At 47.8% G+C, this 26,500-nt stretch overlaps 1 protein-coding gene across 10 annotated transcripts in view; it reads right to left on the reverse strand.

Annotated features, from left to right (window-relative positions):
• Positions 1–26,500, reverse strand: part of LOC147027664 (uncharacterized) — a 161,768-nt gene that overhangs the window by 50,767 nt on the left and 84,501 nt on the right. For 9 of the 10 annotated variants that reach the window (XR_015057172.1, XM_085877202.1, XM_085877201.1 and 6 more), the window contains one exon: positions 25,268–25,414. The exons of the other annotated variant lie outside the window; for it this stretch is intronic. Coding sequence is in view for 8 of the 9 variants with exons in the window: in XM_085877202.1 (XP_085733328.1) it covers positions 25,268–25,414 (147 nt within the window). In the remaining variant the exon portion in view is untranslated. The remainder of the gene's footprint in view (positions 1–25,267; positions 25,415–26,500) is intronic. 10 annotated transcript variants of the gene reach the window in all.

Raw genomic sequence — 26,500 nt, forward strand, 5'->3', positions numbered from 1 at the left:
GGTGCTGCAGTGGAAGTGGAGGTAGCCCGGGCCTTGCGCGCAGTGCGTTTCTTCTGGGCTTCTGCAATGCGTCTGTTCTCTGCTGCACGGGCTCCTGTGGTGAGCTTGCTCCCCCAGGTTGGACGGTCCAGAGCAAGAGATTCCCAGGTTCTGAGGTTGATGTCCAAGTCTTTGAGGGACACTTTGAGGCAGTCCTTAAACCATTTTTTCTGTCCCCCTACTGAGCGCTTACCCTGACACAGTTCTCCAAACAGAAGCTGTTTTGGCAGTCGACTCTCGGGCATCCTAACGACATGACCTGCCCATCTGGCTTGGGCTTTCCGTAGAAGAGTGTGAACGCTGGGGATTCCGGCCCGTTCCAAGACCTCTGTGTCGGGAATTTTGTCCTGCCACCTGATGAAAAGGAGTCTGCGTAAGCAGCTCAGGTGAAAGTGGTTGAGCTGTTTGGCGTGTCTGCTGTAGACAGTCCATGTATCACTGGCATAGAGAAGAGTGGTGAGTACCACTGCACGATAGACCTTCAGCTTGGTGGTAAGGCTGAGTCCTCTCTGCTCCCAAACATTCTCACAAAGTCGCCCAAAGGCAACGCTGGCCTTGGCAATCCTGTTATTGAGCTCAGCGTCAATGTTCACCACTCGTGAGAGTGCACTGCCCTGATAGGTAAAGCTGTCAACAGCCTGTAGATTCTGCCCCTTCACCGTGATGTGTGATTCCTGGGAGGGCTTTCCAGACGTGGGCTGGTACATAACTTCAGTCTTTTTGGTGCTAATGGAGAGACCAAAGTTGTCACAGGCCTGTGAGAAGCAGTCCATTTCATCCTGCATCTTCTGCTCTGTGCAGGCATTGAAGGCGCAGTCATCAGCAAACAAGAAATCTCTGATGATGGTCTCCTTCACCTTTGTACCAGCTTGCAAGCACCTGAGGTTGAACAGCCTGCTGTCAGTCCTGTACCTGATGTGTATTACATCCTGGCAGTCACGGAAGGCATCAGTCAGCATGGCAGAGAAGACAATGCTGAAGAGCATAGGGGCAAGAACACAACCTTGCTTCACGCTGTTTGTCACTAGAAAGGTTTCTGACTCGTCTCCATCATCTAGCACTTTCACCATCATGCCGTCATGGAACTGACGGACAATCGTGATGAACTTGCTTGGACAGCCAAACTTCTGCATTATCTTCCACAAGCCATCTCTCCTGACAGTGTCGAAGGTCTCTGTGAGATCGACAACAGTCACGAACAGGTCGCTGTGCTGCTCTTGGTATTTTTCCTGGAGTTGGCTTGCAGCAAATATTATGTCGACAGTTCCACATCCAGCACGGAAACTGCACTGGCTTTCTGGAAGGATACCCTGGTCAAGGTGTTAATTGAGACGGTTGAGCAGTATGCGAGCTAACATCTTCCCAGCTATCGGCAGGAGGGAGACGCCTTGATGATTGTCGCAAGACTGGCGGTTGCCTTTCCTCTTGTAGATGTGGACTATGCTGATCTCTTGCATCTTTCAGCTATTGCGGGATCTTCCTTTTATTCCACATGGACTGGAAGAGTTCAGTCAGCTTCTGCACCATGACAGGGCCTCCTGCTTTGTACACTTCAGCAGGAATTGCATCTGATCCTGGTGCTTTGCCACAGGAAAATTGCTTGATGGCCTTTGTGACTTCTGCCATATATATATATATATATATATATATATATATATATATATATATATATATATATATATATATATATATATATATATATATATATATATATATATATATATATATATATATATATATATATTGAAACGCAAAAGAAACTTACCACCTTTTAAACCTTCAAATATCAACAATAACACTGCGTGTCGTAAATGTGTGAACTTATTTGTGAACAAAAGTGTCCTCACTGTCAGACAAAACGGTCACGGATGATCACTTGAACCTTCAATGGATACTTCATCGCACAGCTGTTGAACAGCCGTTTTGACTGTCAGTGATTAGCCAAGGGGTACAGGATGATTTTAATAAGCTGCACGTGATGTCTTGATATTGGCTTTAAAAAGGCCAGTGCAAAATGAGCATTTCAATCAACATGCCACGATTGTCAAGGGATCAACGGCAGTGTGCCTTGGGCATACTGCAAGGCGGATTGAGCTACCGTGAGGTGGCACGTCGCCTTGGCTGTTCAAACCAGAAGATATCGGCCCTGTTGGACAGAGACACCCTCCACAACTCTGCAGATGACAGACCTCGATCAGGGTGGCCAAGAGTCACCACTGCAAGGCAGGACAGGCAGATGGTCCTAAGTCAGATGGCTTCAGACATTGAGAACTGAGTGGGACAGAATCCAGCAACAATCCATCCAAAGACTGGTCGGCAGTATGCGCCGCCGATGCACTGCCTGTATCCAAAACAATAGTGGCCACACGCTATTGAAAGGGGACTGACATTGCACCCTGTGCTGTTCTGTACTGTAGAACAAACTTATGAGATGAAGTATCTTGGTCAAAAACTTGACATGTCATCAATAAAATGCCAATGTTTCAATCAGCAATTGTTGGTTTGTTTTATTTTGAACTGTGACAATTTTATTACATTTCAAACAAGTGGTAAGTTTCTTTTGCGTTTCAGAATATATACATATATACAAACATACTTCTTCTTCTTTCGGCTGCTCCCGTGAGGGGTCGCCACAGCGGATCATCCGTATGATCCGCATAGTGATTTGGCACATGTTTTACGCCGGATGCCCTTCCTGACGCAACCCTGGTTGCCTCTTACGACACACAGGGATATGGTACACCTATTTTAACCGGGGTATACACCGGCCCAGTCCACTGGTACTCATTTCGCCGACCTTGGAAGGATGACAGGCTGAGTCAACCCCCTGGTGTATTAATTCAGTGGCCCAATGGGGCTTGAACTCAGGACCTTTTGGATCCCAAGCCACTGCCTAACTGCGCCAACACCAGGCTTATATACACACACATATATATATATATATATATATATATATATATATATATATATATATATATATATATATATATATATATATATATATATATATATACATATATATATATACATATATATACACATATACATACATATGAGGCCCCGCGAGGAGTGATGTAAGTGACATTTTTTTAATGATATGATGATGATAGGCTCGGATGATAGGGTAAGGGTTAAAATAATGCTATATGGCATGAACTCCAAAATGGCCGATGTGTCCCTTACATCAGGTCCGAGATGTATGTACGTATATATACAGTGGGGAGAACAAGTATTTGATACACTTCCGATTTTGCAGGTTTTCCCACTTACAAAGCGCGTAGAGGTCTGTAATTTTTATCAAAGGTACACTTCAACTGTGAAAGACGGAATCTAAAACAAAAATCCTGAAAATCACATTGCATGATTTTTAAATAATTAATTTGCATTTTATTGCATGAAATAAGTATTTGATCACCTCCCAACCAGTAAGAATTCCAGTTCTCACAGACCTCTTAGTTTGTCTTTAAGAATCCCTTCCATTCTCCACTCAATACCTGTATTAACTGCACCTGTTTGAACTCATCTGCATAAAAGACAGCTGTCCTCACTCAATCAGACTCCAACCTCTCCACAATGGGCAAGACCAGAGAGCTGTCTAAGGACATCAGGGACAAAATTGTAGACTTGCACAAGGCTGGGATGGGCTACAGGACAATAGGCAAGCAGCTTGGTGAGAAGGCAACAACTGTTGGCGCAATTATTAGAAAATGGAAGAAGTTCAAGATAACAGTCAATCTCCCTCGGTCTGGGGCTCCATGCAAGATCTCACCTAGTGGAGCCTCAATGATCATGAGAAAGGTGAGGGATCAGCCCAGAACTACACGGCAGGACCTGGTCAATGACCTGAAGAGCGCTGGGACCACAGTATCAAAGAAAACCAGAAGTAACACACTACGCCGTCATGGATTAAAATCCTGCAGCGCACACAAGGTCCCTCTGCTCAAGCCAGCGCATGTTCAGGCCCGTCTGAAGTTTGCCAATGACCATCTGGATGATCAAGAGGAGGAATGGGAGAAGGTCATGTGGTCTGATGAGACCAAAATAGAGCTTTTGGTTTGAACTCTACTCGCTGTGTTTGGAGGAAGAAGAAGGATGAGTACAACCCCAAGAACACCATCCCAACCATGAAGCATGGAGGTGGAAACATCATTCTTTGGGGATGCTTTTCTGCAAAGGGGACAGAACGACTGCACCGAATTGAGGGGAGGATGGATGGGGCCATGTATCGTGAGATCTTGGCCAACAACCTCCTTCCCTCAACAAGAGCATTGAAGATGGGGCATGGCTGGGTCTTCCAGCATGACAACGACCCGAAACACACAGCCAGGGCAACTCAGGAGTGGCTCCGTAAGAAGCATCTCAGTGTCCTGGAGTGGCCTAGCCAGTCTCCAGACCTGAACCCAACAGAAAATCTTCGGAGGGAGCTGAAATTCTGTTGCCCAGTGACAGCCCCGAAACCTGAAGGATCTGGAGAAGATCTGAATGGAGGAGTGGGCCAAAATCCCTGCTGCAGTCTGTGCAAACCTCGTTATGAACTACAGGAAACGTCTGATCTCTGTAATTGCAAACAAAGGTTTCTGTACCAAATATTAAGTTATGTTTTTCTGATGCATCAAATACTTATTTCATGCAATAAAATGCAAATTAATTATTTAAAAATCATACAATGTGATTTTCAGGATTTTTGTTTTCGATTCCGTCTATCACAGTTGAAGTGTACCAATGATAAAAATTACAGACCTCTACATGCTTTGTAAGTGGGAAAACCTGCAAAATCGGCAGTGTATCAAATACTTGTTCTCCCCACTGTATATATATATATACATATATATATATATATACATATATATATATACATATATATATATACATATATATATACATATATATATACATATATATATATATATATACATATATATATATATACATATATATATATATATATATACATATATATATATATACATATATATATACATATATATATACATATATATATATATACAAAAATACATATATATATATATACATATATACATATATACATATATACATATATATATATATATATATACATATATACATATACATATATACATATATACATATATACATATATACATATATATATACATATATACATATATACATATATACATATATACATATATATATATATATATATATTGTTGTGGTTGACGAAATTCGCAAACCACCATTCAGGTCCCTTAGGTGAGATATCTCTGTAAGTATATGTGTAGTTCGGCCCAAACCCGTTGTTTAGAGGGAATAAATGTCATTCATGCGGGCTGCGACCCTTTTAGATCGCCGTTTTTCTTTTACGATCTTTATTTTGGACCAGCCGCCATTACTACCATTACACCACCACCAACCACGTCTCAACAGCCATCACACAACAACCACCAACCGCAACGCCGCTTCACAACAACAGCCACGACCTTTACCGTCACATCTCGCTCTCGCAACCATCGCATCACCGTCATTCCCGCGCCGCTTGTGGGCACCGATACTGGACTCGTGCAGGGCGCGCACCGAGCAGCGGGTGCAGAAACACCAGCCTTTCCGAAGAAATCGGATCAAAAACGACTCACGCCCACTTCTGTTCCGTCCTATCAGCGAGCATGGGGCGATTTGGCCCCGCCTCCAGGTGCGTCGGAGTAATATCGCTATATGCAGATTCATGGATCAAAAGCATTCACGCCCACTTTTCCTCTGTCCAATGGGGAGCCAGCCAGAGGTAAAGGGTCGAAGGTGAAGGAGCGAAGCCCCGGGGGCTATAAAGGGCCACGTTCGCTCGCCGAGTAGTGGAGTGAGTCGAGTTGAGTTGGGAGTTGGTGGAGTCCAGTTGAGTTGGGAAGTCAGTGAAGAGAAGAGTCGGAGAAAGCAGTTGGACGGAGCTGTGGAGAGTTGGAGAGGTGGCGGCGGCGAAGGCAGTCGAGAGGGCGCTCGTGTCAGAGTCGGGGAGCTGCGGAGAGGGGAGGCCGGTAACGCGACCGAGGTCGCGGTGGAGACGCTCGTCGCGGGACCCGAGCCAGCGAGATATCCTCATCCCCCCCGAGCATCAACAACCCCCTCCTGTTTCCCCCCGCGCTGAGATAGTGCGAGAAGGGGGCCCCGTTCCCACCCCATTGCCAGACACTGTCCGCGAGGCCCGCGGAGTCGGGGCGCCACCGCCATTTTGCGGCTCATCACCAGACGGGTAGGCTCGACGCGGTCTCGGCCCCAGGCCCGTCTGCCCCCCTCATAGTGGAGGGTGGTCCCTTTTTCTTTTGCTTTGAGTATATGTGTTGTCGGCGCCGTCTGTGAAGTAAAACTGTATAAGTGTTGCCGTGTGCTCGGTAGTCGGTGGTAGATCTGCATTGTGTTTTGCTTTTACATTTGCTTTTTGTGCAATATTGTGTGTTTCTTCTTCTTTTACATTTGCTTTTGGTGTATAATTGTATACGTGTGCTATCCGTGTGCCATCGCGAAATAAATGTGCTTTATGTTGAACTGTTTTCCCGTTTCGCTTCGTCTTTTCCTTTATTGAATCTCCATCTTACTTCACGTAAAGGGTTGGTCGTGGGCAAATACGCCCGATAATTAATCGAACCGTCGAGGCCGACGATAACACCGCTCGGTTATCCCGATAGTACGGAACGGGTCGCTTAAAGTGGCCCGTGTCCGAAGTCGACCTGCGGCGAGGTGCGATCGCCCGGTCTACCCTCCGTGTGGGTACTTAGGTAGGTCGAATTTGGCGAGCAACCCTATCCCACGCGGGGGGCCGATTGGCACGATCGTGGTGAGGCTGAAAGGCCCACCCGTGACTAGTTCCCGGCGTTAGTCCGAGAGGGTCACGACGGGATTGTCCGTCCGGTGGGCGACGTGCCGCGATTCGGGTTACGTGGCCGTTCGCACGCCGGCGGGCGCGAATCCGCAACACTGGTGTCAGGTCGTGCGATATAAACTCATCGCCCTCCTCGCGGCACTGGTATCGGAGAACGGGAAAACGGGCTCTCCTGTCTCCAGCTAAATTCACGGGAATCGGTCCAGGGGTGAGAGGAGCGACTCTCGATTCCCTCCAAATTACGAGCGAGCTAAATTAACCCTTTACGAGAAATAAGATGGCGTCTCAAGGCGAGCGGGAGCCGGGGGTATTAGAAATGTATATGTGTAGTAATGTAGGATCCATGGTTCAGGATGAAATCCCCGTGCAGGAAATGTTGGTTGTGCAGGAACACGAACTCCCCCAACTGAACCCAGAGCCCGAAATAGGTGCGGCGGCGGCCACGGTGTATGACACCTCCCCTCCCCCTCTCCACCAAAACCCCCCGATCCTTGCTGAAACGGCTCACCCAAGCGCACCCGACATGGCCCAGCTATGCGCCATGCTGGCGGCAATGACAGCGAGGATGGATAGAAACACAAATGAAATGTAAAACGAAATAAAAGGCATGAACAAGCAAATGAACGAAATGAAAACGAAAATGGAAACAAACGCACTCGAAATGAAAGAGCTGCGGGGTGAGACGCAGAACATGGGCCGAAGCCTGCAGGCGGGCATGAAGGCAATGGCAGCGGAGCTCAAAATGGCGACTCCACGTGTGGGAGCGAACGAGCTGGGAGGGAGTGCAACGGCTGTCGGGCCCGCGGTGGAGGCGGGTAAGGAGAAAATAATTCGGGGGACGTATTGGGCAAGAAGCGTGACGGAAACGTGCACGAGGGAGATAAGAGACGAGGTGAAAGTAATTGGAAGGGAGAGAAAAGAACAATTAATACGGAAAGCAAGGAGGAGGTACGCGGAGATCGTGAAAGAGCAAGGAGTGAAAAACAGGGAAGGACGGGAGCGACTTAAGGAGAAAGCAAGGTTGACCTACATAAAGATAAGGGAAAGACGCCAGAAAGAAGCAGAGACTAATAGACAGGAGGGGACAACAGAAACTTATAAATGTTTAGAGACACGGGAGACAGAAAAAATAGAGGAGAGACTGCATGATAATGACAAGGCTAGAGACGTACACACACACACGGAGGTCGTGGAGGATAGTGAGGGTGAGCTCGCGGAGCGTGTAGGGACCCAGTGCGAGCAGCTGGATGGCCTCCTCCAGGAACGAGAGGAGGGAGTATGCCCCCTTGAGGCGAGTCACGACCAGGTGAGTTCGGTCGTGCTTTGCGAGTTCGAGGGGAGGAGTGCTGTGGACGGGTGCACGCCGAGCTTGGGGGGTATAGAGGCCCCGGAGACCCTTGTGGGGACACGAATCCCCAGTGTGGTTGTCCCGGTGTGTGTGGTGTCGAGGTGTGTGTTCACGAGTGTGGCGAAATGCGTGCTGCAACGCACGCATAGCGCGGGTGCAAGGGCGTGTGTGAGAGCGACCGGGTGGGTGACAAAGACCCCGTGTGCGGAAGCGACCCCGTGTGTGAGTGGTGTGGTGGTAAGTGTGCAGAAGGTCGTGCTTCCCAGCACGCCGTGTGTGGAGGAGGCACCGCGAGCGAGTGCCCCAGCGTGTGTGAGTAGTATGGTTTGTGTGAGGGAAATGGCACGAGTGAGTGAAAGGCCGCGAGTGAGTGGAGTCACGTGTGCGAGGGAGGCGGCATGCGTGAGTGAAACGGCCAGTATGAATGGAGCACCACGTGTGAGTGGTATGGGTAGTGTGAGGGAAATGGCATGCGAGAGTGAGCGGCCGAGTGTGAGAGAGACAGCGTGTGCAAGGTCGCTGTGTGTGAGGGAGATGTCGGTCGGCATGTGTGAACATGCAGCCGCGTCTCCCGGTGTGAGTTTAATGGTGAAATGTGTTAGCGTTGTAACACGCGGGAGTGCGTGTGTTGAATGGTGACGACGACGGCGACAGAAGAAAGAAAGCCGAGTAGCGGCTGTAGTTGTTTCGGGGACCGTGCCGGGTTCACCCAGCATTGAGCACGAGGTCCGTGCTGTGCAACGCACGAGGCCCCCACGTGCTCGCTTGCGAGGGTGAAGTCCCGGTCCGGAAACGCACGCGGTGGATTTGCCGATCCCGCGGACGGACAAAGTTTAGGCAGGACTACGGATTTGGACCGGATGGGTTCTCCACGCGATCGTGTGTGTTAAGCTCCAACGGGCAAAGCACATGTGTTTGTGTGGGGAACCCCTCGAGACGTGGGGCTTGTGTTTTTTTTATGCGCACGGTGACGTCATGGCTGCACGCGGGGTTGGAATCCGGCAGGAGGGGTATCCCTGCCGGATGGTACCGTCCAAGGAGGGACGAGGTACACGTGCAGCTGCATGACGTCACGGGCAGGTGCAAAGTGCGCGAGCTGTGAGTTACCGCGCTGGTGCTGCGCAATTAGAAAAAAAAAAAAAAGAACAGCAAGCCTCACTTTCGGTGCACAGGATTCCTGGGCAAGGGGTGGAAGACCCCCTTGGCTAGGGCACAGGATGGAAACTAGTTAGGGGGAAGGGTTAGCTTAGCTAGACCGACTTCATGGGGCAGAGTCCCTGTAATGTCCATCTTCTCCTCGCCATGTTCCCCGTCCCATCCCCATCCCTCTCCCTTCCACAGTTCACCTGTGTCTGTTCCCCAATGTTTTGTCCCTTCCACTCCCACCCCTCTTGTCTCATGCCTCCTTGCTGTGAGTTGTGTGTTAGCTCTCATACGAGCCTCGACCAAGGTATACAAAAAAAAAAAAAAAAAAAAAAAAAAAAAAAGAGGTAAGTCCTCATGGAGTCCGTGGAATGGATGAGTTAGAGGGATTGTAGCGAGATTTAGGTTGGGAAATGGATTTATGGGATTATTTGGAGACAGTGACAGACTTGTGAATGTGTAGTGGGGACGTAGTTTAGGTACGTAGTGTTAAAAGGAACGTGCTGTAGTTTAAGGGACGACGTGGGAGCACGAGTTAGTTAGGGGATGTAGTTAGAAGGATGGCAGAGTTCAGTGGTGTGTGTTGAAGAGTTGGTGAGTGAAGTGGAAGCATGTGCTGCGTGAGTGAGTGAGGCCAGCGTGTCTGTGTGAGTGGAGCGAGTCTGGAATGCATGGTGCGATGAGTGATTGGGGAGGAGTGACTCCCGCCCAAGGGACCCCGGGGTCAGTGTAGAGTGAGTTAGGGGGTTAGTCAAATTTACAAAATGGAGGTCGTTTTGTTGTTGGTGGGAGTGTAGGCTCGAAACCCATTTGGAGGGGTGCAGGAGCCCTGTTGACGGGCTGGCAGCGTGGCTGCGAAAGGTGAGTATCGCTGAGTGGGTACCCCGGGCACCAGGCTAGTCGGCCGTGGTAGGCCAAGGGCCCATGGGGGGCCGGGATAGCGTAGTGGGCACGGGTGCGCCTGCTTGGTGCGGGGGCCCGGGGCGCCATTAGCCGCGTGGGCAGTGTTGTGGGCACGGGTGACCCTCGGAAAGGGGCCTGGGAAGCCAGCCTGCCACGTGTGCGTTTCAGGGGAGGTGCCATAGGGGGCACTCCCCGGTGTTTAGGGAGCTGGTAGGCTCGGAGGCAGTGTAGTGCCCGGGGGTGCCATAGCGGGAGAATCGGCAGAGGGTCGTGCCTGCCAAAGGGAGCCACGTGTCCCAGCCATGAGACCGTGTGAGGGCACGGAGAGAAAATTGGGGGGCGAGGCCCGAAATTGTGAGGACACCAACACAGGCGACGGGAATCTGGGTTGTTAGAACCAATAGCTGAAGCGCGAGGCGCTTGTTGAAAGCCCCGGCGTAGTTTAACAGTTAAATGGTTAGGGTATTTTAGGAGATGTACCCCTCCGCGGCCCATGCACCGTTGTTTTTCACTGCGTTCAGTTCAAAAAGGAAGGCCTTGGACTGCGTGTGAGCAGCCGGCCACGTTCCCTGTCACCTGCATTGTTTGAGTCAGAGACTGCATGCGAGCAGCCTGGCTCCCTGCTAACTGCTTCCTTTTTGCAGAGTTCATTGATCCTGGGCCATGGTTTAGTGTAAAATTTGTAAGTTAAGGTTAAGATGTACTGTAAATATGAGTGCGCCCCCGGCATATCTGTCTTAGCGCCGGCAATTTTATTTAAGTCGTCCGTGTGAGTGAGTTTGTTTAGGTAGTTACTCAGCCCTCAGGTTATTTATTTTGGGGACACGAATACCATGAATGTCGCACTCAGGGATCCGTAGGTAAAATGTACTAGGGGAAAACTACACATGATGGCACACGAAAATTTGACGACTCGGGACGAGTCTGTAAAAAGGGGAGGGGGTAGTGTTGTGGTTGACGAAATTCGCAAACCACCATTCAGGTCCCTTAGGTGAGATATCTCTGTAAGTATATGTGTAGTTAGGCCCAAACCCGTTGTTTAGAGGGAATAAATGTCATTCATGCAGGCTGCGACCCTTTTAGATAGCAGTTTTTCTTTTACGATCTTTATTTTGGACAAGCCGCCATTACTACCATTACTACCACCACCAACCACGTCTCAACAGCCATCACACAACAACCACCAACCGCAACGCCGCTTCACAACAACAGCCACGACCTTTACCGTCACATCTCGCTCTCGCAACCATCGCATCACCGTCATTCCCGCGCCGCTTGTGGGCACCGATACTGGACTCGTGCAGGGCGCGCACCGAGCAGCGGGTGCAGAAACACCAGCCTTTCCGAAGAAATCGGATCAAAAACGGCTCACGCCCACTTCTGTTCCGTCCTATCAGCGAGCATGGGGCGATTTGGCCCCGCCTCCAGGTGCGTCGGAGTAATATCGCAATATGCAGATTCATGGATCAAAAAGCATTCACGCCCACTTTTCCTCTGTCCAATGGGGAGCCAGCCAGAGGTAAAGGGTCGAAGGTGAAGGAGCGAAGCCCCGGGGGCTATAAAGGGCCACGTTCGCTCGCCGAGTAGTGGAGTGAGTCGAGTTGAGTTGGGAGTTGGTGGAGTCCAGTTGAGTTGGGAAGTCAGTGAAGAGAAGAGTCGGAGAAAGCAGTTGGACGGAGCTGTGGAGAGTTGGAGAGGTGGCGGCGGCGAAGGCAGTCGAGAGGGCGCTCGTGTCAGAGTCGGGGAGCTGCGGAGAGGGGAGGCCGGTAACGCGACCGAGGTCGCGGTGGAGACGCTCGTCGCGGGACCCGAGCCAGCGAGATATCCTCATCCCCCCGAGCATCAACAACCCCCTCCTGTTTCCCCCCGCGCTGAGATAGTGCGAGAAGGGGGCCCCGTTCCCACCCCATTGCCAGACACTGTCCGCGAGGCCCGCGGAGTCGGGGCGCCACCGCCATTTTGCGGCTCATCACCAGACGGGTAGGCTCGACGCGGTCTCGGCCCCAGGCCCGTCTGCCCCCTCATAGTGGAGGGTGGTCCCTTTTTCTTTTGCTTTGAGTATATGTGTTGTCGGCGCCGTCTGTGAAGTAAAACTGTATAAGTGTTGCCGTGTGCTCGGTAGTCGGTGGTAGATCTGCATTGTGTTTTGCTTTTACATTTGCTTTTTGTGCAATATTGTGTGTTTCTTCTTCTTTTACATTTGCTTTTGGTGTATAATTGTATACGTGTGCTATCCGTGTGCCATCGCGAAATAAATGTGCTTTATGTTGAACTGTTTTCCCGTTTCGCTTCGTCTTTTCCTTTATTGAATCTCCATCTTACTTCACGTAAAGGGTTGGTCGTGGGCAAATACGCCCGATAATTAATCGAACCGTCGAGGCCGACGATAACACCGCTCGGTTATCCCGATAGTACGGAACGGGTCGCTTAAAGTGGCCCGTGTCCGAAGTCGACCTGCGGCGAGGTGCGATCGCCCGGTCTACCCTCCGTGTGGGTACTTAGGTAGGTCGAATTTGGCGAGCAACCCTATCCCACGCGGGGGGCCGATTGGCACGATCGTGGTGAGGCCGAAAGGCCCACCCGTGACTAGTTCCCGGCGTTAGTCCGAGAGGGTCACGACGGGATTGTCCGTCCGGTGGGCGACGTGCCGCGATTCGAGTTACGTGGCCGTTCGCACGCCGGCGGGCGCGAATCCGCAACAATATATATATATATATATATATATATATATATATATATATATATATATATATATATATATATATATATATATATATATATATATATATATATATATATTTGTAAATATTGTCACGGCTGTGGAAATTCGCAACCCACCATTCAGGATCTGTAGGTGACATATCTCGAAGTACATGTGAAGTTAGCCCAAACCCGTTGTCTTGAGGGAATTTATGTGATTCATCCAGGCTTCGACGCTTTGAGATAGCCATTATTCTGTTCTATCTTTATTTTGAACCAACCACGTCTCAACCGCCATCACACAACAACCACCTTAACCACCACGTCAGCCATCGTCACCAACTACAACCACGCTCCAACCCTCAGACAACAACAACAACAACAACAATGCCAACAGCCACGACCTTTACCTTCACAACTCAATCCTGCAAACATCGCATCACCGCCATTCCCAACGGCACCATAACCATCAACCACCACCGAAAACCCTCCACCACCTTCACCTCTCTCCTTTTACGGCCATTCCCACACCACCTGTGAACACTGAACGTCAGGCTGCCTCGGGCCCGTTCGGCGATTGGTGCCGAGCGCACCGAGCCGCGAGCGCAAATAGCGGCCTTTCCGAGGGAAAATTCGGATCAAGAACGCTACACGCCCACTTCTCCTCCGTCCAATTAGCAAGCACGGGGCGGCTTGGCCCCGCCTCCAGGCGCGTCTGTGTGAAATCGATATATGCAAATTCTAGGATCAGGGGAGGTTCACGCCCCCGTTTCCTCTGACCAATGGGCGAGCGTGGCTCCGCCCCCGAGGTAATCCTGATCCAAATATTTGTATATTAGCTGCTCCTGCCAGCCTATAAAACGGCGAGCGCAAGGCGAATCGGTGTGGCAGAGTGAGTCAGTTTTGGTTGGAGAGTGGAAGAGAGCCGGGGGAAGAGAGTGTCATCGAGAGAGTTGGGTTCTGGAGTCGGCTGAGAAGAGTTGCGGGAAGAGGCAAAGGAGCTCGGGTCCGAGGCGAGAAGGACGGCGGTCGGCGACGAGGTCGCGGTGTGGGATCGCTCGTCGCGGGACCCAAGCCAGCCAGCCATTCTCCTCCCCCAGGGCATCAACAATTCCCCATTTCCCCCACGCTGAGATAGTGCAAAAAGGGGGCCCCATTCCCACCCCACTCCAAACGTCGTGCCAACGAAACCCACCAAGGAGCACGGAGTCGGGGCACAGCCACGCGGCCACATCTGCGGCTCGCCCGGCAACGCGTCACGAGGACGCGGGTTGGACCCCGGTCTCGCGGACCTGGCCGCTCCTCCAGGTCACGCGCACAATTGGCCTACAGGCCTGTCTGCCCCCTTGTCTATGAGGGTGGCTTCTTTCCTTTACTTTTGTGTAAATGTGTGTTGGCGCCATCTGTAAAGTAGAACTGTATAAGTGTTGCCGTGTGTGCGCATCGTCGGTAGTAACTCTGCGTCGTTGTTGCTTTTGTTTTGGTTGCTGTATGTGCATTTTGACTGTCTGGCTGTATATATGTGCTTTCCGTGTGCCGGGAAATAAATGCGCATTCTGTGAACTGTTTTCCCGTTTCGCTTAGTCTTTTCTTTATTGACCCTCCATCCTGCTTCACGTAAAGGGTTCGTAGTGGGTGCAAAATGCCCGGTAAATAATCTGAACCGTCGAGGTCGACGATAACACCGCTCGGTTATCCCGATAGTACGGAACGGGCCGCCCAAGCGGCTCGTGTCCGGAGTCGACCTGCGGCGAGGTACGATCGCCCGGTTTACCATCCGTGTGGGTACTGAGGTAGGTCGAGTTTGGCGAACAACCCTATCCTACGCGGGTAGCCGATTGGCACGATTGTGGTGAGGTGAGATCCTTTGTTTTATTTACTTCATTCTCGACTTGGTATATCTCCCGCGTCTCTGGCAAAACTTCTATATCCTTCGTCGTCTCCCTTTGTGTCTCTGTTAATTCCGTCACCTCGTTCATACCTCCGTTTCTTCCTTTATTTCTTTTATTATCTGCGTCTGTCTCCTCGTTTATTATTTCCGTTTCTTCCTTGCTTTTCATCTCTGCTATTTCCTCTCTTGTCTCTTATATTTCCTGCGTCCCCGTCACCTCCTTTAACTCTTCCGTCGTCCCCTCATGTCCGAGTTTTTTTTAGTTTTCCCGATAATTGTCCTGTCGATGTCACGGGAAAAGAGTATAACACTGGTGTTCAGAAGCGGACTTTGGACCCCTCCGCCTCCGTAGCAAAATTCACGGAGTCGGATCAGGGGTGAACGGAGCGAACCCACCCCCCCCCCCCACCCTCATTTCCTCCAAATTACGAGCATTTAAATTTTATTATTCCCAACACGCGGCATGGCCAATGTGCTTGGGATCCTAGGATACTGAGTTCAAATCCCACTCGGCTGTTGCATTAATACCAGGTTGGGTTGACTCCACCTGTAATCCTTCTGAAGTCGGCAAAATGAGTGCCAGCTTACTGGTATCCTGCATCGGAGTGACGACCCGTACAGGATTGTGCCCAATAGCCAAGGAGACTGCTTATGCAGCACCAACGCTCTGCACAGAGTATGGTCCCAATGGATGTTTGGATGTGTATATATATATATATATATATATATATATATATATATATATATATATATATATATATATATATATATATATATATATGAAGACCACAAGAGGAAAACCAGAGATGTCAGGATAAGTCATTTTGAAGAAACTGAAAAACAGAGTTTCAAGACTTTGGTGGACTGTTTAATAACTGTCATATAGATTTATTTTCCAGTACCATATCCCTGTGTCGTAAGAGGCGACCAGGGTTGCGTCAGGAAGGGCATCCGGCGTAAAACCTGTGCCAAATCACTATGCGGATCACACGGATGATCCGCTGTGGCGACCCCTAACGGGAGCAGCCGAAAGAAGAAGAAGAAGATTTATTTTCCAGTAAAAGGAAGAGTGATCATTGGCCGATCAAATTCAGCATGTAGCATTTGCCAAGCTTCTGTGTTATTTAATTTAAGAGCAAAGAACGAATCAATGTTGCAAACTGACATCACTGGTTATTCCCTTGTTTAATAATTGCCATGCAATTTTAACCCAGGATGTGTAGCAAATTCATGCTTGTTGGTTATTAGCATACATTACATGACTTTGGTGATCACAGATTTTTTTTTCAACATTAAACGATCATTGTTTTTTGTTTGATTGGTGTTCAACGCCATACTAAAGGGTATTTCGCTTATATGACGACGGATTCTCCATTTTTTACTCCGTACTACTTAATATGATGGAAAACCGGCAGGAAACCAAGGATAAACCACCCCCGCGATAGCCGAAGTCACCTCATGTTACTCCCCTCATATACCTAAGCAGGTTGATTGGGCGGTGGGTACATCGAATGAGGATGGGTACTCAGACGCGCTTACCATTAAGCAACGGCGTGGGTCCCATAAAAAAGTCACAATAAAGGTTTGACCAGGCTTGAACCACGATATGCACCAACTGCAGAGCCCATGATATAACCAAATAGGCTATTGTAGTGCTCAGAGTTTATGCTGTGAAAGTTTTACAACCTTTCATTTTTTAGTTTCTCAACTCTGAATATTATGATGGAACAGTTAACATGAATGAAAGGGAGATAACCAGGAGTAAAGTACTGACAACTCTGGGTTTCTACTTGTTCAGCTTTGACAACACTTGTTTTTTCATTGCATGGCTAAACTTTATACCATATAAATTATGTGACACCCCTAGTTATTTGTTAAAGTAATGTTGTGAGAGGAAACCTTATGTTGCCAACTATTGGCAGGTGCAATAACCCTGAAATTTATAAAAAGTGACATCTCTGGTTTTTCCCTTGTGGTCTTCATATATATATATATATATATATATATATATATATATATATATATATATATATATATATATATATATATATATATATATATATATATATACATATATATATATATATATATATATATATATATATATATACATATATATATATATATATACATATATATATATACACACACACACACACACACACACACACACACACACACACACACACACACACACACACACACACACACACACACACACACACACACACACACACACACACACACACACACACACACACACACACACACACACAGTGAGCCTGTGTTAGCGCAGTGGTTAGGGCAACGGCTTGGGATCCAAAAGGTCCTGAGTTCAAGCCCCGTTGGGCCACTGAATTAATACACCAGGGGGTTGACTCAGCCTGTCATCCTTCCGAGGTCGGCGAAATGAGTACCAGTGTACTGGGCCGGTGTATACCCCGGTTAAAATAGGTGTACCATATCCCTGTGTCGTAAGAGGCGACCAGTGTTGCGTCAGGAAGGGCATCCGGCGTAAAACATGTGCCAAATCACTATGCGGATCATACAGATGATCCGCTGTGGCGACCCCGAAAGGGAGTAGCCGAAAGAAGAAGAAGAAAATATATACACACAGTGTTGGGCACCGATAACCAAAAAGTTAACTTCGATAACGATAATCCGATAACCCCAATTTTTAAGTCTGATAACGATAATCCGGTAGTTGTAATACAAAGTTATCGGAAGTTAACGATAATCTGATAACGATAACTACTTTTTAACAAAATTCAAAAAAACAAGAAAAAAGCTTCAAAACCCATAGAAAAGGCTTATTTATGCTAAACCCAAGAATAAAAAAATTACCCCCATGTGGGGGTGACAGTCATCTCTATAATACCACAAGTTCTCAATGTTCAGTTCAGGTTACCGCGAAACAGTCAAAACTAACCGTTTAGATTGAAATAGTTCACAGAGATACACAAGGATAATACTAATAATCCAGGAAAAAAAATCTGTCGTTGGATATCACTCATCGACCTCCACCCACAAACCAAATTTCATCAAGATCGGAAGTAAAAAGTTTTCTTTGTACCGGGAGGTGTTTTTTACCATCTTCCAGGTTACGTGGCGGACAAACGGGACGGAAATTCAAAAATCTGTCCGGTTATATACAAGATAATATTTTTTACTATCATAATCAAAAAACAGTTGCCGAATATCTTGGAGAATGGCAGACTCGATAGGTTTTGAAAATAGCGATTTTTATAACTTACGTGACCTTGACCCTGACCTTGAACCCAGACAAAAGTTATATCGTTGGGCAACACTCATCGACCTCTACCCACATACTAAGTTTCATCAAGATCGGAAAGAAAAATTGTTGACGGACGGACGTACGGACGGACATTTAGTCTGGCTTTATTAGGTCATCTCGGTAGAGATGACCTAAATAAGCATTATGCGTCTTTTTAGAGTCTGTGACACAATGTGCTGTTAGTAAAAAAAATAATAATAATAATAAATTATTTTTATTTTTTTTTATTTTTAATTCTTCAATTTTAATGTATTTCCAACAAACACGAACCATTTTTTTTGTAATTACATAAAGATTGGTATTCCCGCCAGTAAACCGGCGGCTCTTCCATGCTCGTAGTACTTGTACAGCGTCTCGGCATTTTTTGGCGTCGGCTCGCATCGCCATCGAGGAGTGCCTTGCGCATGCGCACAAAACTATGTGAGCACAGGCTCCGCCCCTTGTGCAAGTTTAATCCTGCGGGAAGTTGGGGAAGTTGACTCGTTGTGTTGTTCTATTTCCTAAATCATGGCGGTGTCGGATCTCATCGTTCTGATGGTGATGTTACCTGATGGTTAAAAAAGTAAAACGATAAAAATGTTATCGGACAAAAAAATTAACGGACATTATCGGACTAAAAAAAATTGAGTTATCGGAAGTTAACTGGTCCGATAACGATTAATGGAAGTTAACTTCCGATAAAAAAGTTAACTTCAATAATTATCTGTTATCGGATTGTCGCTTTTGTGACCAACACTGTATATTGTTACGGTTGTGGAAATTCACAGAACACCAGCCAGGTTCCCCAGAGGTCAGTTATTTCGGTAAGTGTGTGTTCCAGGTTAGAATTCCCCACCGATGTATAACGGGCATTGTTCGTGTGCCAGGCTGTACATCTTTGAGTTCGCCGTTATTCTTTTTCTATCTTTTCTTTCAAACAAACAGCATCTCTTCAACGACACTACTACAACCACGCCACCTCCACCACCACAACCTCGTCAATCTTCACAACACAGCGACCCTCCTCGACAAACAAAAACACCACTCCCAGAAAGCCACCCGAAGAAGGAAACAGAAATGACGGTTATTACAACAACAACAGAGGCAAGCCGATCACTCCTGGGATTTTCCCCTCGCGCGCCGGGAAGGGAGGGGCGAATGCCCCGGACCCGATAAAAGGGCTGCGTTGGAATGCCGAGGGAGTGGAGTTGGTTGGTGGTGGAGTTGGTTGGTGGTGGAGTTGGTTGGTGGTGGAGTTGGTTGGTGGTGGAGTTGGTTGGTGGTAGAGTTGGTTGGTGGTGGAGTTGGTTGGTGTGGGGTGTTCGGAGTCGGTGGGAGTTGGGAGTGGAGAGACGCCCCATTGAGAGCTGGAGAGTTCGGAGGTGGGTGCCGAGTTCGGAGCTCGGAGTTCGGGCAGTTGGTTCGCTGGAAGGTTCGCCGGCGCAACCAGTAAGCCGGGGTCGAGACCCGTTCACTCCTCCAGCGCGTCGTCGGCTAAGCCAGGCCACAGTGAAGGCCGGACGACCAAGGAAGCCAGTCGGAGCTCGGGGGTCCGGGCAAAGACACCGAGGGTCGCCGAACAAGGACCCATTGAGTCACCACGAGGGTGGCCAGGTAGCTGGCCCGGTCCGGTCATCCCGGCCCTGAGTACATTAAAGGCTCACGAGCCTGTTCGTTCTTTCTTGGGTTTTGCATGAAAGTCTGTGGTGCCTTATCCTCAAGTAGTGAATTGAGTAAGTGCATGTACATAATAAATGGACATTGGCTGTAAGATTTTTGCTCGTGTCTTTTTCCCCATCCCCCCATTCAATGCATTGCTTGTGTAGAAATAAATGCATATTGTTTGAATGTCAACCCGCTCGTTGCGTCCCTTTCTTCATTAACTGCCATGAGGCGTTCGGGAAATTAGCTGGCTGATTATCAAGCCGATAAAACGTGCATCTGGTCCGACGGGACTTGGCGATATAAAACTGCTCGGCAATCGCATACGGAACGAGCTGCTTAAGCGGCTTGTTTTCATGCAGGCCCTGTCGAGGTATAAACTCCCGGCATTTCTGTCCGTGCGAATAGTCAGGTATATCGACAATTCGGCGATTGACCCTGTAGCGCGTGGACAGAATAGTTGGCTGGTTTATGGTGTAATAAAAACACCCGTAGCTGGGTTTCGGTGTTGATCCGGAAGCTACGACTAAATTGCGCGTTCGGTGGGCGCGCGTGGCCGCAATTGGGCGAAGGCGGTCGTCCACACGCCGAACGGGAGGAAAACTATAACATTGGTGTCAGCGAGCGGGACAAGAACTCTCCCGTCTCCACACAAAATTAACGGGAATCGGACGAAGGGTGTGTAGAGCGACCCTCCGTTTCCATTAAATTACGAGCGTATAAATCCATATACCCGATACGCAAAATGGCGGCTCAAGGCGAACGGGAACAGGAGGGAATAGATATAGTGTTGATAGAATCTATGGCCCAGGACGGAACCATTATGCAGGTTGAACTTTCCCCGCAACCGAACTCGGAGCCCGAAGGGGGCGCAGGGACGGTAGCTTTTGACACCGCCCCCCCGTCAAATTCCACACCCAGTCCCCAGCGAAACTGCGACCGATAATTGCGAATCTGCGGCCACAGGGCCACTTGGCATGAACCAGCTATTGACAATTTTGCTGGCAAAAATGGATGGCATGCAAAACGAAATAAATACGCAAGCGCGCGAGATGAAAAACGAAATGAAAACAAATGCTCGCGAGATGAAGGAAGACATAAAAAACAACATGGATGCAAATGCGCAACAGATGAAAGAGATGAGGGGTGAGATGCAGTGCATGGGGCGAAGCCTGAAGGCGGGCATGAATGGCATAATGGCGATTGCGTGCGATGAAACTCGGACAGTGGAGCGCAAAATGGCGGCGCCATGTGGCGGAGACACCGAAGCAACGAGGGGGATTGTGGATGGTGTCGGTCCCGCAATGGAGACTGGTGAGGTCACAATAATTCGGGAGAATTGTTGGGCGAGACTCGTGGAGGTGACGGAGAAAGTGACGGTGACAGAGAGGGAAAAATTAAATGGGGTAACTGAGACGTGTAGGGCGAGACACGTAGAAACGAGGGAGATAATAAAGGAGAAAACGGAAATAAACTCCCGGCATTTCTGTCCGTGCGAATAGTCAGGTATATCGACAATTCGGCGATTGACCCTGTCGCGCGTGGACAGAATAGTTGGTTGGTTTATGGTGTAATAAAAACACCCGTAGCTGGGTTTCGGCATTGATCCGGAAGCTCCGACTATATTGTGCGTTCGGTGGGCGCGCACGGCCGCAATTGGGCAAAGGTGGTCGTCCGCATGCCGAACGGGCGGAAATCTACAACAATATATATATATATATATATATATATATATATATATATATATATACTTATTGTTGCGAATTCGCATCCGCCGGCGTGCAAACGGCCACGTAACTCGAATCGCGGCACGTCGCCCACCGGACGGACAATTCAGTCGTGAACCTCTCGGAACAATGCCGGAAGCGAGTCACGGGTGGGGGTTTAACCTCACCACGATCGTGCCAATTGCCCACCCGCACAGGATAGGGTTGCTCGCCAAATTCGATCTACCTAAGTACCTGTGTGAATGGTCGACCGGGCGATCGTACCACGCCACAGGCTGACTCCGGACACGAACCACTTAAGCGGTCCGTTCCGTGAAACAGTGATAACCAAGCAGTGTTATCGTCGGCCTTGACGGTTCCGATTAATTACCGGGATGTTGCACCCACTACGAACCCCTTACATGATGCAAGATGGAGGGGTCAATAAAAAAAGGAAAAGAGACGAAGCAGAGCGGGAACAGTTCAACAAGCAAGCATTTTATTCCGCGGCACACGGAAAGCACGTATATACAGCCACAATAATAAAAATGCACATATAAAGCAAAGGATGGGTTAAAACCGACTACACGCGTACACATGGCAACACTTACACAGTTCTACTTCACAGACGGCGCCAACACACACATTTATACAAAAAACAAAGGAAGGAAAAGAAAGAAAGAAGTCGCGACTTCCCTTTTATGGCTGGTGAGTCCCTCTCCCGCGACCGTCAGCGTGGTCGCGCCTGGCCCCGACCTCTCTCGTGGCCGGCAAACCCTCTCCGGCACTCCGCGTCCGGAGGCGCAGGTCCACCTCACAACGGGCGCTGCCACGTCTCCCGTCCGTGCCTTCGTGACAGGGCCGCTCGCCAAGCTGCGGGTGCAGGACCTCTTCCCTCGAGAACCAGAATCTCCTACCAACTCGACCAACTGAAGACCAGACCAGACTACTAGCCAAGACGAAAAGAACGAAGAGAAAGAGGCAGAAGACGAAGAGGCGCAAGAGCGCCCCGCCCGTGTCCGTCTTTTATAGCGCGGGGCTCCGCCCTCCCCCCCCCCCCCGTTCTCGGCTCCACCTTCCTTCGAGAGGGTTCCCGAAAAGGGCGTTCCCTCACGCTCTTCCTCTTCCTCCACCCCGCCCCGTGCGGGGACCGGGGGAGTCAATTTTTGGCTCTGGGCCAGATAATTATTCCCCCAAAAAGAGGCCCCCACCTTTTCTCATCTTTGACCCCCGGCTCGGATCGCACCTCCCACACCGAGCGCGGAGAACTCAAACGGGAGAAACAGGCAGGGAAACCCGCGCAGGCTCCGTTGTTCCTTCCTTGGCGCCTTTGTTTGCCGGTCGGAGCGGACGTAGTGGCGAAGATGTGGTAGCGTAGATGGTGGCGGTGGCGTGGTTGTTGTGTGGTTGACGCTGTGATGGGGATGGCGTGGTTGTTGAGATGCTGTTTGTTTGAAATAAAAGATAGAACAGAAAAATGGCTAACTCAAAGCGTCGCAGCCCGGATGGATCACATAAATTCTCTCTATACAACGGGTTTGGGCTAACAACACATGTACCTCTGGAGATATCTCACCTGAGGGCCCTTTATGGTGTAATGCAAATTTCCACAGCCGTAACAATACATATATATATATATATATATATATATATATATATATATATATATATATATATATATATATATATATATATATATATACATATACACATACATACATATATCCACAAACATATATATAACCAGTGGTTCGGGACTGCATCGAAGACACACACACACGTACACACACGCACGCACACACACACACACACACACACACACACACACACACACACACACACACACACACACACACACACACACACTGGTGGGGTATGTATACACAATGCAAGCAATAACGAACTGTGCTTCCCCATTGTCTCGGGTCACTCACCTGCATTTATTTACATTTACATTTACTGATGCTTTCCAACGGTTCTGTGATTTTCCGTGGTGTATCGGCTTCGATGTCCATTGACACACAAAATTAGTGTGCTTCCCCATTGTCTCAGGTCGCTCGCCTGCATTTTTTTCTTTTCATCAACAGATGCTTTCCAACAGTTCTGTGATTTCTCCCGGTGTATTGGCTTCGATATCCATCGACATGCAAAAGTTCAGTTTTCTACGTCACCTGGAAGCCGGTGATTAGATCCCTAATATCATATACCTAATTAGATATTAGATCCCTAATATCATTGAGTCAGTGAGTCAGCGAATCAGTGGTGAGAATGAGCTTTATATATCAGATATAGATAAATATAAACACACATATATATATATATATATATATATATATATATATATATATATATATATATATATATATATATATATATATATCTGTAAATATGTGCACAACTAAAGCTTATACATATTTAAAAAAAAACACCCCATCATGTCTCTCACCCCTGATTGCAGATAACCAATCAGCTCTCACCCAATCAATTGCCACAGGTGGCTGAGATTATCAAATAAATTAACTTGCATGCTCTTCCAGATAAAGGAAGCTGCAAAAAGCAACAATGAAAGGCGACCAAAAATAATTTCCTTTGCCGTTTCCAACCCGACTCAGGTTCTTCTACAGCTGCAGGCATTCACAAGTAACACACACAGATATATATATATATATATATATATATATATATATATATATATACATATATATATATACACAGTCATGCGCCGCTTAACGACGTTCCGGGCAACGACGGATCGCAGATACGACGGATCTTCCAGCTCTGAAAAATGAAAAAAAAAATGGAAAAAAAATGTGGCTGAAAAATTCCCATCGCCGAGTGATGTCGCAGATGTAGTGCTGTCAGTCGTATAAAAATAGCACATATAATTATGTACATTGTACAGTACATAATACTTCATAATGATAATAAACAACGACAGTGTGGCCCTGTTCCAATGCAATCGTTGAGGTCCATAAAATGTCATCGCGAAAAAAGCAGGGTCGTGCTAAATCGGGATTCAAGGAAATCGGCTTTCAAACTGAACCAATGTTTGCACGTTTACCTTCTTGCAAGTAAATTACCTTTGAATTAAAGAATTCCGCGAATAAATCGTTGTTGTTCGTCGAAATTAAAACACATTTGTTTTTAGTGAAGCTTTTTATGTTGTTTAAACATTCGCACTGTTCCGAAAATATATATCACAATTGACAGGTGCTCGTTTCTTCATTTGTAAATTATAACGTCGATGCAATGATTACGTATTTATAAAATCCAAACGCTATTTATTCACCTTTCTGAAATCGATGTGAGAGGAGATTGTAAGCTGCTGCGAACAACACCGATGGCCGTCATGAACAGCACAAAGGTAAAACTAACATGTCTTCCGTCTCTCTTGGATGTGTGTTACAATTGCCAACAGTATTCAATACAATAACATGCTGCACAGGTTTATATCCGAGTAGCAATAGGCTACACCATAGAGCCTAGGTGTCTAGGTTTGTGCAAGTACGATGTTCGAAAACGAAAAAAAAAAAAAAAAAGGTGCGCACAACGACGACGTCGCTTAACGCCGCGTTTCTCAGAACGTAACCCCGTCATTAAGTGGCGCATGACTGTATGTGTATATATATATATATATATATATATATATATATATATATATATATATATATATATATATATATATATACATACATATGACAAAATTCAAACAGTTAAAATGTGATTATAATATTACGTGACAGCACTGTACCTGATGTTGCATATGGTGAAACTGGAAGTCGCTGCCTGCATGAAAGACCTTCAGGCAAAAGGGGCATTGCAGGTTTTTGGTGTTTTTGTGCACCATACGAAAGTGTGCATCAACGTCGGTGTAGTAAGAAGAGCGAAATCCGCATACCTGAACAGGACAGAACATCCCTCCATTAACATGATCGATCCTTAATTTCATGTCCGAATTAAAAGTGGAGCCATCGAAAAGCAGAGGACATTGGAAACAGCCTTGGGGTGAACAATGTGGAGAAGTAGTTGAAGTGAAAATCGTCAACACGCCTGTCTTTAAATTTATCAAAAATAGCTAAATGATTTATCAACACAAGAAGACATCTTGAAAGATTAATTACGAAAATAAAAGAAAAAACACACAAACACACACAAAGGAGCTGATACTCTCGGTCCACCACATTTTGAGTGGTATGAGGAATTGATGTGTCCTGCAATATGAAAGTTCAATCTTGAACGTTCTTTGAAATATCGAGTACACAAGCCAAGTTACCGAGATGATCGCCATGGTAACAGAATTCAGCCAATCATCACCCTGATCTATTCAGGTTGAAGTAATGTTATGAGGAATAGATATCTGCAATATGAAAGCTATATGGTCAACAGTTTTTGTAATATTGTTACGAATCTGGAAGCCTTTTGACAAACAGCCAGAGTCCCCGTAGCTTAGTTTTTTGACAAGTTTGTATTTATATTTAGAATCCCTCCTTCTGTCCAACGGGAATTTCGTGTGTGCACTACGAGTTATTTTTTAGTAAGGTTTTTATTACATCTACTACAACAACAACAACAACACCGGCACTGTCCCTGACTCGGCCCGGTCACCATTGCCCACGTGTTTTTGGCTGGGGTGGGCAGAGCCTCCATCGCCTCAGATCCGACTCCGACCCAGAAAGGTGGGAGTTGCCCCGCCTTCCGTGGGCCTGTCCAATGAGGGATGGCCAGCGGATCGCACGGCAGTGCCTCGTCCAATCAGGAGGCGAGAGGCGTGGAAAGAAACCGCTCCGACCTCGAGAGAGTAGAGGAGTGATCGTGGCGACTGCTTCGTCTGCGGTCTTGGTGGTGATTTGCTTCGTCTGCGGTCGTGGTGGCTTGGTCTCGGTCGTCTGCGGCCCCTTGCGGTGGCTTCTCGTGGTAGTGGTGGCCGGGCTGCTGGGGACGTGGGCCATGGACTCTGGGTCGTGGGTTCGAGTCCCCCCGTGGT

The sequence above is a fragment of the Eptatretus burgeri genome, chromosome 4 (assembly GCF_056783735.1).
Source record: "Eptatretus burgeri isolate ZD-2024b chromosome 4, Ebu_testis_v1, whole genome shotgun sequence".
NCBI classification, from domain to species: Eukaryota; Metazoa; Chordata; class Myxini; order Myxiniformes; family Myxinidae; genus Eptatretus; species Eptatretus burgeri.